The 14,642-nt window shown below is 32.2% G+C and overlaps 2 protein-coding genes across 2 annotated transcripts; one reads left to right on the forward strand and one right to left on the reverse strand.

Moving 5' to 3' along the window:
* Positions 1-692: 692 nt before the first annotated feature.
* Positions 693-3,857, forward strand: LOC125807454 (zinc finger protein WIP3-like). Its single transcript, XM_049487174.1, has 2 exons — positions 693-1,223; positions 2,781-3,857. Exons 1-2 carry the CDS (start codon positions 696-698, stop codon positions 3,231-3,233), a joined length of 981 nt encoding a protein of 326 aa, XP_049343131.1. The 5' UTR covers positions 693-695; the 3' UTR covers positions 3,234-3,857.
* Positions 3,858-9,164: 5,307 nt separating this feature from the next.
* Positions 9,165-10,757, reverse strand: LOC125807444 (beta-1,6-galactosyltransferase GALT29A). Its single transcript, XM_049487160.1, has one exon. The coding sequence runs from the start codon at positions 10,532-10,534 to the stop codon at positions 9,365-9,367; it is 1,170 nt and encodes a 389-aa protein (XP_049343117.1). The 5' UTR covers positions 10,535-10,757; the 3' UTR covers positions 9,165-9,364.
* Positions 10,758-14,642: the final 3,885 nt, after the last annotated feature.

Raw genomic sequence — 14,642 nt, forward strand, 5'->3', positions numbered from 1 at the left:
TACACAATACCACTATCAGAGTTTGAATAATTTTCACTCTTTTACAGTAAAAGATAGCTACATGTAATTACATTCACGATATCAAGATTAGTAACGTTAAGAATATAAGATAAATGTATCAAACATGACAGGTTAAAATGAATTTAAGTTATATAAATAGTCCAATAATACAAAGAATGTTTGATATTACTATTAAAGAATATTGCCCTAATTAAGGATATATATATTATATATACACTACAGAAAAATCTCCTTAAAATGTTACCTGTCATAACAGCTAACAATAATCTGATGGTTTACTAACTATATGTGTAATTATATATACTAATGTAAAAAATATTTACAATATAAATAAAAGCTAAATCGTAGTAAGTATTATAGGATTCTCCTTTAATAGGGAGCCACATATATATTTGTATGTCATTATCTAACCCCACCACTAACCAACATCTCCTCATCCCATTTCAACCGTTTCTATGTGAGACCAAAACCTCATGAATGAAGAAAAGAGAGGAAAACAAAACAAAAAAAGTTCTTAAAAGACAAACCAAACCACTTTTCATAAATCAACCTTAAGTGGAGCTTTTCCCACATAAAAGTCCAAATAAAAAAACCACTATAATTAACCATCAAAGAGAGGAACTCTCAAATTGATCAAGAGAGACTTTATATTAATTCTCTCTTTCTCTCTCAAGATGGGAATAAGAAATATTAACTTTCATGTTCATCAAGACAATATGGATGTTTGCTTTGATCAAACTCCAAATTTCATTGAATGGTTAAAACCATCATCTAATAATTCTTCTCCTTCTTCTTCATCTTCATCCACCATCATTCAATCAAATCCCATGACTACTTTCTTGAAACTTCCTCACCTATACAATCCACAAGAAATTCAATGTTTGCCTCTTCTAAGCAAATTAACCGATCCGAAAACGGAGAAGAAGGAGGAAGATTATCAAGTGATGAAGGAAGAAAATATGGAGAAAGTTAGAGTGTCTTTGCATATAGGGCTTCCTGATGTTGATGAAACAAAGCCTTTTAGCAGCTACAAGAAGGAAGAAGAAAATAAGGAGAAAAATAGTACTATTATTAATAAGGGTTGCAATTTCAACAGTGAGAGTAGGTTTTGGATCCCAACTCCAGCTCAAATTCTTGTTGGTCCAATGCAATTTGCTTGTAATATATGCAACAAGACCTTTAATAGGTACAACAACATGCAGGTTAGTCATGGATTTTTCATCATGCTTCTCAATTTTTTTTATTTCTCTTCTCATCTTGGCGAATTTAGGATATATCGATCGGTGGATTCTGTTAGTTCAACTCAACTCTTTGTTTTCGACTGGAATTATATATATATATATAATATAACATTAGTCTTCGTTTGAACTTATTAGCTCTAAATTCTGAATTCACATTAAATCTTCTTTATACTATTAACTTAATGGATCAGGAACACCTTTATGTTAACAAAAAAACAATGAAACTTATGATCATACATGAGAAGGTTTATAAATCATTCCTTTTATTTTTTGCATTGTAGTATATGCTTGATCTAAGCGATCAGATTAATTCTTCAATCTTCACTTCATGTGTCGAGTTTTATCATCAGTGTATTTCCAATATTTTTAATTAGCGTGTTTTTCATAATTAGGCAAGGATAAGATATACACACATCCTATCATTCGATCAAATCAATTATATTAGATATATTATTATCGATCTGAGAAATTTCAGCTCATTAATCATACTCAAAATTTTGTAACATAAGTATTAGACAAGCACATGCACCTCCTATTAGTCAAAAATATGATCATTCTTATTTCTTAGTGCCCCTCGTTTTATCATTTGTTAAATAGTGTCGAATTGGATAGCTAAGCTTTTGAAGGTGAAGCATTTTATCATTACTCTTTTAATAAAGCAAAAACCATTAAGATTGCTCTTATTTGATTGCTGGGGTTTCCATAAACAATTAAATGTTACCTTAAATGCAAATAATAATAAAAATCAAGCTATCACAGTAGCACTTTTCCAAGTTCAAAAGCAGAAAAGTAATGAAGCAAATTTTATCTATCTACATAACTCTTTTTTATTTTTAGTTTTCTTTCTATACGTAATATTATGGATTTGATTTAATTTCCATAATCTCACAAAATCAATGAAAATGGATCTGTTTCCCCATCTCTTTCTCCTTTTATTTATCTCTGTTTATCTTGCCTTTTTTTTTTTTGTGTGTGTGTGTGTGTTCTTGTGGATTCTTAAAAATACTCATCGTCGTTGCAAATCTTTAGTAATTACAAAGCACTTCTGAACTCATAACTCGTTTTAGTTAATGAGTTTAATTTGTAATAAAATATATACAATGTTACGTTAGCGAACTTTTTTATACAACGTGTATAGCTTTTATTCCATTATAGCAAGTTATAAAGTGAAAAGGAGACAATTTAACTTATATACGTTGATGATGTCTATCAATGTCTATAGCTTTTATTCCATTATAGCAAGTTACTTAGTTTTCCATTTAATTTATTATGAACAGTTATCTATATAATTATCTTTTAGATGATTTGATAAATTTATTTTCCGTGTTGAGTTCATAGAAGTTTAATATAAAAATGAAATTGATAACTAAGCGCAATAATTAGCTAGAATGAGTTTTACTCTTCTAACATGAGCTCAACTTATATGTACAACTTGTTTAATTTTCTATGTTATTTATTACTCATGAACGATTATTTATGAATTATCTTTTAAGTGATCTGATAGTCGATATTTTGCAGATGCACATGTGGGGGCATGGTTCTGAATATAGAAAAGGACCAGAATCACTTAGAGGAACACAACCAGCAGCAATGCTAAGGCTACCATGCTATTGTTGTGCTCAAGAGTGCAAGAACAACATCAACCATCCAAGGGCAAAACCATTAAAAGATTTTAGGACCCTTCAAACTCACTACAAGAGGAAACATGGTACAAAATCATTTAGTTGTAGGAAATGTGGCAAGACATTTGCAGTTAAAGGAGATTGGAGGACACATGAGAAGAATTGTGGGAAATTATGGTATTGCATTTGTGGTTCTGATTTTAAGCACAAGAGGTCACTTAAAGATCATATTAGGTCATTTGGTAAAGGCCATTCTCCTCACCCTTCACTTGATGGATTTCAAGATAAGTATTGCATTAATAGTAGTACTGGTGGATCTAGTGATGATGATGATGATGAAGTTAATTGAGGAATTTATTAAAATTATTCTTCAAGAGTAATTAAGAATTTCTCCCTTGCTAATTCAAATGAAATTCTTGACTACTCTTGGAGTTAACATAAGTTGGATATGTTTACTGCGTTTGAGTTTTATACATCCTCATCAGTATAAATACTTTTCACACCATCCGGTCATTCAAATCTAAAATAAGATATGTTACCTGCTACGACAGGTTAAAATGACCTGATTGTGTAAAAATTGTTTACATTGAAGAGTTATGTTACTTTTTTTTTTTTTTCTCTTTTTTTTTTGTGTGTGTGTGTGTTTGATGGATGGTGCAGCCCTGGCAATTGCTCAGCAACAAAAAAACCTCAGGAAGGGAGGGGTTTGTTGAGGAGCATTAGCATGGTGGTGATCATGAATAAGTAGTATTACTTAGATATATATGGTTTTATATATTACTTTTTTTTTTTTACTAATTTTGTGTATTTTGTAACAATAAGGGTGATGACCTTATAAAACATTAAAGTACATGAAGCAGGTGAATTTTCTCCTTGGCTGTGCTACTTAGCTAATAAGTTTATTGGAGAAAATTTATCAGCTTCATTGCTAACTTGTAATGTTTCATAGTGTAATGAGTTGAGTTTAATTGTGTCACAGATTTTTCTCGTCTAAAAGTATAAAGTGCTCGAAAGAGTCCACTTTTATTCAATAAATAATGTTATTTATTTTACTTTTATTTAATGAATTAGGTCTTCAAAAAAATAATTATCTAGATTTACACTAGTAGAGCCAAGGATAAAAACGAATGTATAACTCCATATCCTAATCATCACTATCACCACTACTACATTTTCGTTTTTAATCTTCATAAATTTATTTGATGATTTATGAACATAAAATGACTTAGGCGAATCAAAGCTTATAATCTAGTGGTATCAACGAAATTGTCAAGTGGGAAAGAGTAGTATCTTAGGTAAAGTGAAAGTCAGAACTTTTTGTCTGCATAATAGAGTTTGGGATACTACCAATTAAGTCCCAACCTGTATATATATCAGCCACTAGCTAGTGTGTACTTACTTTTTATCTTTTTCAGAATTTTCACACCTTAGTTGGGGAAGTTGAACAGATTATATATTTTCCTAGTCCAATTTAGAGGTCTCAACTAAAGAAATATATCCTCTCTTTTTTTGTGTAATTTTTACCCTATGTTAAGGGTTGAATCATATCATTAGAGTTGCTGGACCACAACTTTATGCAATAACATGATTACCCCAAAAGAAACTAACGACTGAATTGTTGATGATACAGTCTTTGCATACAAGACTTTCATTCTCCATATCAACTCCAATGGATTTTAAAAATTAAATAGTTGGCGTATATAGATAATATATATGTATAATATGTATATAACTAGTGAGTATGATCAGATATTAGGAACTTTATCATAACGATGTTGTCCGTAAATCAGATTGGATTTAATTTCACTTGATTGTCTAATGTATAGTTTATGTATATCGATTAGGAAAAACAAACCGTAAATTTGAGAGATATTTATATATACCATGTCCAAATTATCAAAGTAATAATATGTTCAATTGGAATGGGAAGACCGGAAAATGTTAATTTCTCATGGGGTGGATTTGACTAGATCAAATGAAACAAAACAAAATTGCTAAATATTAAAGTTTTTAAATTTATTTTTGGTTCTCTTTTTCTCTAAATTTGAAAATATTGGTCAAGAAGAAGGGGTTCTCCACTATGTTTTGTCGGAAGAAATATAAAAGAACCAGGTTCCCATTTCTCTAGTTTAATTAATTTCTTGGCTCGAGCTTATTGTACTGTATATTAGTAATTAATAATATTGGGTTTTTGTATACTTGGTACTAGAATTATATGTGACATTTCCTTAAAACATATGATGGAGTCGTTTGACAATACTTTTCTTCGAGAAAATTGTGTGCCAGATTACGGTGATGGATTATCTTGAACTTTTAGTTCCGCTTTAAAAAACTTTAAAAAAAATGACCTGCTTAACAAATTAATATATTGGAAAATTACCTTTTTACTATTCGAAATGTTTTAAAATTATCATTCGTTTTACTTTCAACCATTGATAACTTCCTCATTGATTGTGGTGCGCAGTGGTGAGAATGTTTCACCATTAATCGGAGGTCTCGGGTTTGAGGATAGAATTCTATTGGAAGCGCCACCACCAAATAATGAACATGAGTTTTTCCATTGTAAAATGATCCGGATTTAATCAGAAAAAAAAAAAAAAAAAAACTTCCTTATCATCAAGTAGTCTTGTGTTTGATCTTTTGATCCTATGGGAGGTCCAACGTGAATTGGAGAGTTCTGAATCCAATCTAAAACGTGTCACAATGGATATTTTATGTGTAAAAATACTTTATGAAAAGGTCCAAATTTGCCCCTTTAGTTTTTTTTCTTTTCTTTTAAAATTACTCAATGTTATACTACTTAGCTAAAATTTGGAAGCTTTATGGGAATTTTTTTTGGTTATTAAGTCAAGTAGATTACTCTACTTGTGAGTCTAGGAGACTAGGACGCAGCACCCTACGTTTCTTTATACGAAGTTCAAGTACTAGAATGTTAAGTGTGTCTTTCTTTTATACAAGTCCCTCTCAAATTCAATTGCTGATAGGAACAAATCATTTGCTTGTGGCCAAACTGTTCGCTTTTCTTTTGAATCAAAGTAGGATTTTGATTGTTGTATTTTAGTCTGTCAGAGAAGCGGTACCTTCATGCTTCACTTCTCATGCAAGCAAACCTTTCTTTTGAATCAAATTACAGAAGGTTGTGAGTGATGTATTTTAGTCAGTCGGGAAAGCGGTACCTTCATGCTTGACTTCTCATGCAAGCAAAGCCTTTCTTTTGAATCAAAGGAAGTTGTGATAGTTGTATTTTAGACGATTAGTGAAGCGGTAGCTTCATACTTAGCTTCTTTCACACTTGCTTTCGTGAGCTTAGAGCCCTTTTCGTTAGGTCCAAGAGATCTAATCCAACAAAATTCTAGCATTGAGCATAGCTAATATATATGAGCCTAAGGCTATAGAGGATCATATTATTCCATAAATATAAATAAAACGATACCTAAATATACAAATAAAGTAGATATTGATGGATTTTTGGGCTGAAAAAGCTTATTGATCCAAATGAATCATTCTTCTTAGTTCCCCACCCTTATCCTCTGTTCTTAGCAGATAAATCAACATTTTCCACCACTTCCATGAAACACTAAATCGATACAATTTTCAGATTATCAGAAGAAAAGCTCAGATTCTATCTCAAACAGCAATCGAAAGATGATAATGAAGCTAAAGAGATGCCTCATTTTTTATTATACAGAAATGAGTTGTATGTGATACAATAATGAATCTGATCAGTCTAAACTTAGAGAACTCAAATTCAATCATTCAAACTCAGAACAATTGATTCGCAAGCAAAAATTGACAGAGAACAAGAAGACGACCAGTACATATGAATCCCAATTATACTAGGATGCACTGACTCCATAGGGTCTGATACCGCATAAAATTGTCACAAAAACTGTGATGAACAGTAAATAGAAAGAGAGAGTAATATCATGGGATTGAAAGAGAAATGAGTGATTGTTTTCTTCATTCTCTTAATATCTTGTGCACAACAATCATTATGTATATACAAAGGCAAAATTGCTGCTAACTAACATAGTTGCAAGCACTCAACTCATCTATACAAACTTACACTAACTAATCTGATCTGGCACAAGTCCTTAGTCCTAACTAACTTCAACCAAATGATTTTACACATATACTTCAGCTGCTACATTTAGCTTCTTTCCTTGTGCATGAGATCTATGTAAGCTCCATCTGATACACTTGCGTGCCTGTGACCTGCATGAGGATGAAAGAAGTCTAACAGTAGTACAGAGCATTGTTATGTTTCTTAGTATACAATAATGTTTATGCATTCAGTTTGAAAGATTTGTAATCTTTTTAGATGGTCTAACGGAAGCTGCTAGATAAGGTCTCACAATTTTAGATAGGCCAGAAAGGTTTCTTTGTTTTCACTATTGCTTCAATTGGAGAAGAAATCAAGGAGTTATCACAACTTTGAGCAAAGGTTCCACAAGAAATACCTTATTGGTACCTAATGTTGGATAGATAACACCAAATACTCCGAAGAGAAGACAAAGGGAGCAAAGGTTCTATGAAGGATTAAACAAACTCATCGATTTGGGGAATTTTGTCTACATAGTTGGCTGATTTCGGCCGTATACAAAGATAATCCACTTGAATATGACAAATATGCAGTTCATGATCCAAAAAGATCTTTTAACAATGTTAAAGACAAAACTGTCTTATGGTTTTAAAGATTTTAAATTGGTCCATTAACCTTTTCCATATTCTGTTTTCTATAGGTGAGCATAAGGTTCTTGGTGGAAGTGAAGTTTGAGGAACAGGACTTAGAATACGATACAGTTGAGCCGGAGCATTCAGGACAAAACTGAATTCAAAACCAGAATAGTGTTTACATATATATTCGGCCGTCTCTTATTAGGGTTCTAAAGGGATTATAGTAGCTTTGTTTGGTTAAAGGATGCTATATGTTTGTTTTTGGTATCATACTTAAATGAGGCTGATGTATATCTGTTAAAGTTCTTGTGTAAAACTGAACAAACAATTGCAAGTATTTAGTGTTATGTAGTGGGGTGTTTCTTTCCTTCAAATATGCTCTTCCAAAATAGTAGAGTCAAATTTGTAGGAATGTGAATAGGGCATCTGTATCAAAGTTTTTTTCATGGATGACACAACCTGTTTGCTCGAGAAGTAAATAAAATAGAAAGAGAGACTAGATGCTAAAACAGAGATACAGAAGTAAAACCCTTTCATGCTTTGTCTCAACACTCGAAGAAGCCCGTGGGAGAGCATATGCTCTTGTGATTTTTCTCTTTCTTTGCCCCTTTTTTTTTTTGTGTGGGTGCTCACACTCTATACAGAGAAGTATAGAACAGCAGAACAGAGAACACAACCCAACAGATTCTTTGTCATTTCTTTAAGGCTAAGTTGTTTATGACAGGAAAATGACTTGATACTACGGAGAACAATGCAAAATGAAACATCCACTTCTCGGATTACTCCAATTTGATATCAGTTATAGACACTTTCAGAACAAGAGAAATTCTAATAAAGCAATCCTATTGTGGCCACATTCCATATACAACAAACAAAACAGAATATAGACAATTCCCATCAAAATGTAAAGCACCTACTCAGTACAAAAGACATAGTTAACAGCCAACTTAAGGACAACAGGGACAGAAGAGACAATTAGGCAACCTTCGAGAGAACAATGCACACCCAAACATAGGTATATGGTATCAAAATCCAGCATTATATGGTTGAACAGAGAAGAGTAAATGGTAGATTTTATTAGCTTATCAGCACAAATCTTTTTGGTGCATGGAATCCAACTTCTTTAACAGATCTCTACTATCTTAGAGCTGGTCTAACTTCTGCAATATAACTTTTACCTACCCTCTTAATAAAAATCCAGCAATAAATGGTTGGTCCCCATGAATGCTTTAATCAATCATTGCTCAATCTTGCCTTGTCTCTATGGAATCTTTGCAGCACATGGATCTAAGAAACGTGCTACTGATAGATTTTAGTGCTGAGTACATAAATTATCAATCAATTGGTAGCAATAAACCTTCATACTACAGTCTTTTCCAGCCAACATGAATAAGGAGACATATACCTTGACTTGAGTCTAGTTTGTACATAACAGTGTCCCAAGAACATGTTGCATAGAGTACACAACATTGCCATTGTTTGGCATTTAATATTGAAGCTAAGTACGTTTTTATTTGTGTGTCAATATGTTTTAAGAAAATCATGTAGTAGTAAAGACCAAATGGTGCAATTCATTGAACAATTTACTTAAATAACAAAGAAATACAACAAAGATTTCATTCATTGCTTGTGATTTAATTGTACAATTGAGCTGTATCCCAAACAACCTGCATAACCTACAATTACAATTTGACAACATTTTCTCCTTGTCTTACCCGTGGAAGAATACTGATACAAGATAAACAGAAAAGAGTGTACTTAACATATAATCAATCAATCTCTCACTTTAAAGGAGTGGAAAGGTCACTGGTATATAGAAACAGGAGGAAACTTGAACTTCTCCGAGATGAATGGTATTACCTGCTGTCTCTCCACCAAATCGCGGTAGAAATCATACTCCGCATCATAGTCATGTAACTTCAGCTCAGTCCTCTGATTTGTATGATAATGATGCTTAGCTGAAGCAGATTTCCCAAATCCAAAAATACTAACCTTCTCGCAAACACCTAAAGCAAGCATCACAGCTTGCAAACCAGAAGAGTAATGGAAATTAGCTCCATCATGAGCAGGAGCCCATTCTTGAAAAGGCTTCCCAGTTCCCTCCACAAATCGTTTCAACGAATAATACTTCACAATCCTAGCGCACAACATGTCAAAGCGTGGATCAGTGACAATTAATGGCACTTTGTGTGAAGAATTACACACCATGTAATCCAAGAAATGCACAGGCTGACATATATACATTACTAAAGCCACATTCACTCCATATGGATGGCAAAAACAACCTTCCCTCCTTGCACAAAGATGCAGAATGTTACTATTCACAAATGAAAGAGTAGTCTTTGAACCTACTCTATGTTCAAACCCCCTATTTCTTGCATTGTTCAGTCGAATTACAGCTTCATGACTATCAATCAACTCCCCATACTCACTCTTCAACAAAATCCCACTATTTCCTACAACAGCACATGATTTATACCTCTTCTCTGATCGTACTAAACCATTATGTCCATCAATAGGAGCCTTAACAGTACTCACCAAATCCATCATCACATCCTTAGGAAGCTTCCTATTTCTGAACCATTCTTGCAAATTCCTCCTAAAACTCTGCCAAAGGCGATAAAACTCCGGTGACCGGAGCTGCACCGATACCCCTCTAGCTGTCCTCGGACTTACATCAATACGATACTTCCCAGAAGACAGAAATGATCTATGACGGTTATGTCCTCTGAAATTCCCTTCCAATAACTCCTCAACCTCTTTCTTCAACCGCGGTTCCCCAATATCAATAGACGCATATTTCAAAAGTGTCTCATTCAGAACCGGTTTTTGAGCCTTCCCAGCAAATGGGTATTCATTTTTCAACTCAATAGAGCTATAACGAAGGGTAATTCGAAAAACAAGTGTAGCCGCCACTGCAATCAACAATAATACACTGAACAATGGCCGCATTGTCCGTTTCATCATACCCATATAGCATAATCAGATTAATTGCAGTAAAAAAAACAAAAAAGACAAGATTTTTATGAATGCTAGAGATTGTAGGTGCAAATGATATGTAAAGATCTAGAAGAAATTAAACGAGTACGATTCTGGTTCATATTGGGAAGTGAATGAAAAATCAAGAATATGAAGATTTATGAGTTGTTGGGTAGGGTTTAAATACAATAATAGATCTGTAACTTCCAAGAGATTTGAGGGGTGGTGGGGAAGAACCCTTATAGTGAGCTGAGGAAGAAGAGAGAAGAAGCCAAGAAGATGCTGATATACTTGGGGAAACTGCAATTTTTTTAGTGACAATGGGGTTTGGGTGTTTAACTGTTATGGGTTTCTGGGGGTTTTTAATTTTGTACCTGTAGTAATTAACTACTCTTAATTAAGTTTAGTTTCGCTTTAACGTTAATTACACCTGCTTTAATTCAACTACTAGTCCAGTAGTACCCAACAAAAAAAATATATCTTCCGGTCATAGTTTTAGAATGGAAAAATCTTTTTTGGTCGGAGGTCAGAATGATAAAATGATACTCCTCTGTCCCAATTTATGTGACACATTTTGGATTTTGAGATTCAAACAAGGCTATTTTTGACCGTAAGTTTTTCATATATCTTTTAAATATTTTGAATTATCAATTATTGTGACTTATAGTACTTTTTATGTAGTTTACAAATGTATAAATGTCATTTTAAAAAATTTGAAGATTTCATGAGCAAATTCTCGGTCAAACTTAAATTGTTTGACTCTCGAAAAGCGAAATGTGTCACATAAATTGGGACAGAGGGAGTATGTTATTTTATTTTTTTGAACATTTTTACTCTTTTAACTTTAATATATTTTCATCAGTTTATTTTAAAATAAAAAAGATATTATAGACTTTTTAAATTTCTGGCCAAATTCAGGCTAAATTTTCTGACCATTTAGCATTACCCGAATGGAAAAATTGTTTTCATCATTTCGAGAGCTCTGAAATCTTTCTTAGTTATATTATTTATTTATTTTACTTCTACTAGTCATAGATTTATATTTCTATTAATTGATTTATATTTCTAATAATTGATATTACGTTAAAAGTAAAATAGGAAAAAAAATAAAAAATTATATGTTAAAAATAATAAGTAAAGATTATGTTACGTTGTGCATTTCAATGTAGATACTCACAACAATTCATATTGATGTGATTAATTAAAATTTTAAACTATGATGTGATATTTATAATTAAAAAATAAACATGATATAAGATTAAATAAATTGAAGACGGCAAGTTTTGGGCGAAGTGCCTATGGATTTGCCGTCAACAACATGATATGGTGAAATTAATTTCTTGTTTCTTTGGAGAAATATATAAACTTAATTTTCAATAAATTTTTAGCAAAAATATAGTACATATAGTTTAATTTTTTTCTCATTAGGAAATTGTAGGTTTTTAAAATTAAATTCACCTTACAGTCTTACACTAAAGATTAAGTAATACAGGTTAGGTAGAATTTACTGATTTCTTATTAACCCTTGTTGCAATTTTAACTTTTCCATCGTCGAGAAATTTGAGAAAAAGGAGTTTGAATAATTTGCTTTTGTACTTATTATCACCCCAGGCGGCATGTTTGGTCATTATTTCAAATCACCTTGATTTGAAGTTGAAATTTTGTTTGAACAAGTAATTTTAATCACAAAAGTTTTTTTTTTCTCATAAACATAAAAATCCCACAATATGTAAAAAAAGATAGGAACTTTCTGATCAAAACATGTAATTTGAACTCCAAATTGCATGATCAAACGCCTACTAAGTTTTTCTTTCGTTTAAATATTCATCTTTAATGTAGCAGCATGCCTTCAACTTATTTTTTCAAAATATCACGCACAAGCAAACAGGTCATATTAATTATATTTTGTTTCGGTAGGTAATCACATGGTTGAGATGATCATCATGTTTCGTGTTAAAATAGTGTGAATTTGTGAAATGAAAACTTAGCTGGTTAACACCAAGAGCATGATGAGACAGATTTTTTTTAGAAAATTACCCTCAATTAAATATCTCATTTCGGTTTATGAAAATAAAAAAAATCTCGATAGAAAGTGTTTACATATCCTCTATTATCTGCATTTGAAATATTCGGACAGTCGAGTACGTACTAAGTACTATGAATCATATTTTCTTTATATATGCTAGATCTACGGACCATGTGCTTGTGGTTATTGGCGACAACCTTTTTGTTAGGACAGTGTAGCACTAAGAGACAAGATTTAGCTAGGTTGTTTACTGCATTTGTTTCAAATATTGTATTGTACTGGAAAATGGGAATGTTGTGAATAGAGCTATAGTTTGAAAAAGACTGAGAAACGAACTTTAATTATGGGTCAAAATGAGTAAGTGTTATATGATTACATATTTCGTAACTGAAAATAACAGTTTAATTGAAATCATAAAACCGCAGTAGATTAGAATTTAGAGCTATAAACTATTATACTACTAGTACATGGCTTTTAAGCTACTTTAGGCATTAATTAATCCACTTATGAATGAGGATCAATTTTTCTAATCCCTAGGTCCATATAGTATCCCTTCATTATAACGAAGAGATCTTTTACTTTGACACTTAATAAGTCAACACGCCACATAAATTTAGCTGATCAAAGTTTCTTTTTTCTTCATTTACCCGCATACCACTTTAGGCATAAAAGGTGGAGTTATAATTTTAAATACGATATTGACAATAATTTTGTATGAGTAGTAAAATTTATAAATGATTAATTCAAAACTCACTGGTGTCTTTTCTAGAATTTAAAGTCCATAATCTGCCCCCACGGCCTAGCTCGAGTGCAAAAGGTGGAGGATTTGTTGCTTAGGTCGCAGGTTCAAGCCCACACCATGCAAAGTGAAGCCCTGTATTTAAGTGGAGAAGGTTAGAGGGGCGGGCCCATTATCCACCGAGTTTAGAAGGCTATGATTGGTCCAAAGGGCGGGTTACTGACGGATTTCTCGGTTATCAAAAAAAAAAAAAGTCCATTTGGATGGATCATATTGCGGACTCGAATTATCACATATAATTTTGGAAGATAAAGTGTTTTTTTAACCAAAGACGAATCTGTTCTTAAGACTCACATTCGAAACTTTAATTAATGATGAAGAGGAATTTACCATCTTTGATGATAATATATAGTCAAGTCGTTAATAGTGAAGTGTAATCGTTTTTCGAAATTTTGAGCTTTAACAAAAAGTAGTATTCTTTTGATTTATTTACTTGTTTACCAAAAAAACAATTGGATGTTTGATTTTCAAATTAAAGGAACTTGTGTTTTCATTTTTTAACTTTAATCGAGCACGCTCAGCAGGAGGAATCCAATAATAATTTTTGATCCTTTCACCTATCAATTATCATTATTTTATCACTCAAAAAATACTACTGTAGTTTGTTCTGTACTACTACTTTTCAGTCAAGTGCACGCCTTTGGAATAAATAGATGATTACAGCAATGATGCAGTCAAAATTTATTTATCAATGACAATGACAATGCTTGTCTCGTCAGTTTGTTCAATTTGTAGAGTCAGATAAGATAAAATTATTCCTTCCTTAAAAATTAAATGTCTCGAAAACTAATACTGGAAGTAAGAATTTTCCTCATATCAAAACGAACGAAGAGTATGTTTAAACAAATAATTAGATATGATTTCCTATCCAAAATCAACTTGTTCGATTCTGGAATCAAGTTAATCTACAAACTATTTATGGTATGAATATGGGAACCTCCTACTCACTCACTGTTATTCCTTGTATCTCAAAGAATGCCTCTAAATTCTAATTACTAAAAGAAAAACTGGAATTAGCAATCGCTATTTCGCTCTTAGCTAACAAAAATCTGTCAGCTAAATAGGATTAGTTACAGATTTTTTGTTGTTTAACTACAAAATTTGTCTGCCACTAAAGCCAAATTCTTTTGGTAGTATATGGTAACAATTTTGCTTATGTTGATTGTTGGGGCCTCATTATCTAATTATCTGAGTAAACTGAAAGTCTTTATAATACTAAGAAGTTTATAAGCCTACTTCTCAATCAAGAACTGAGGCACTATATTCAGAGATAGCAG

Source organism: Solanum verrucosum, unplaced genomic scaffold (assembly GCF_900185275.1).
Source record: "Solanum verrucosum unplaced genomic scaffold, falcon-dt-bn FXZP01000183.1, whole genome shotgun sequence".
NCBI lineage: Eukaryota > Viridiplantae > Streptophyta > Magnoliopsida > Solanales > Solanaceae > Solanum > Solanum verrucosum.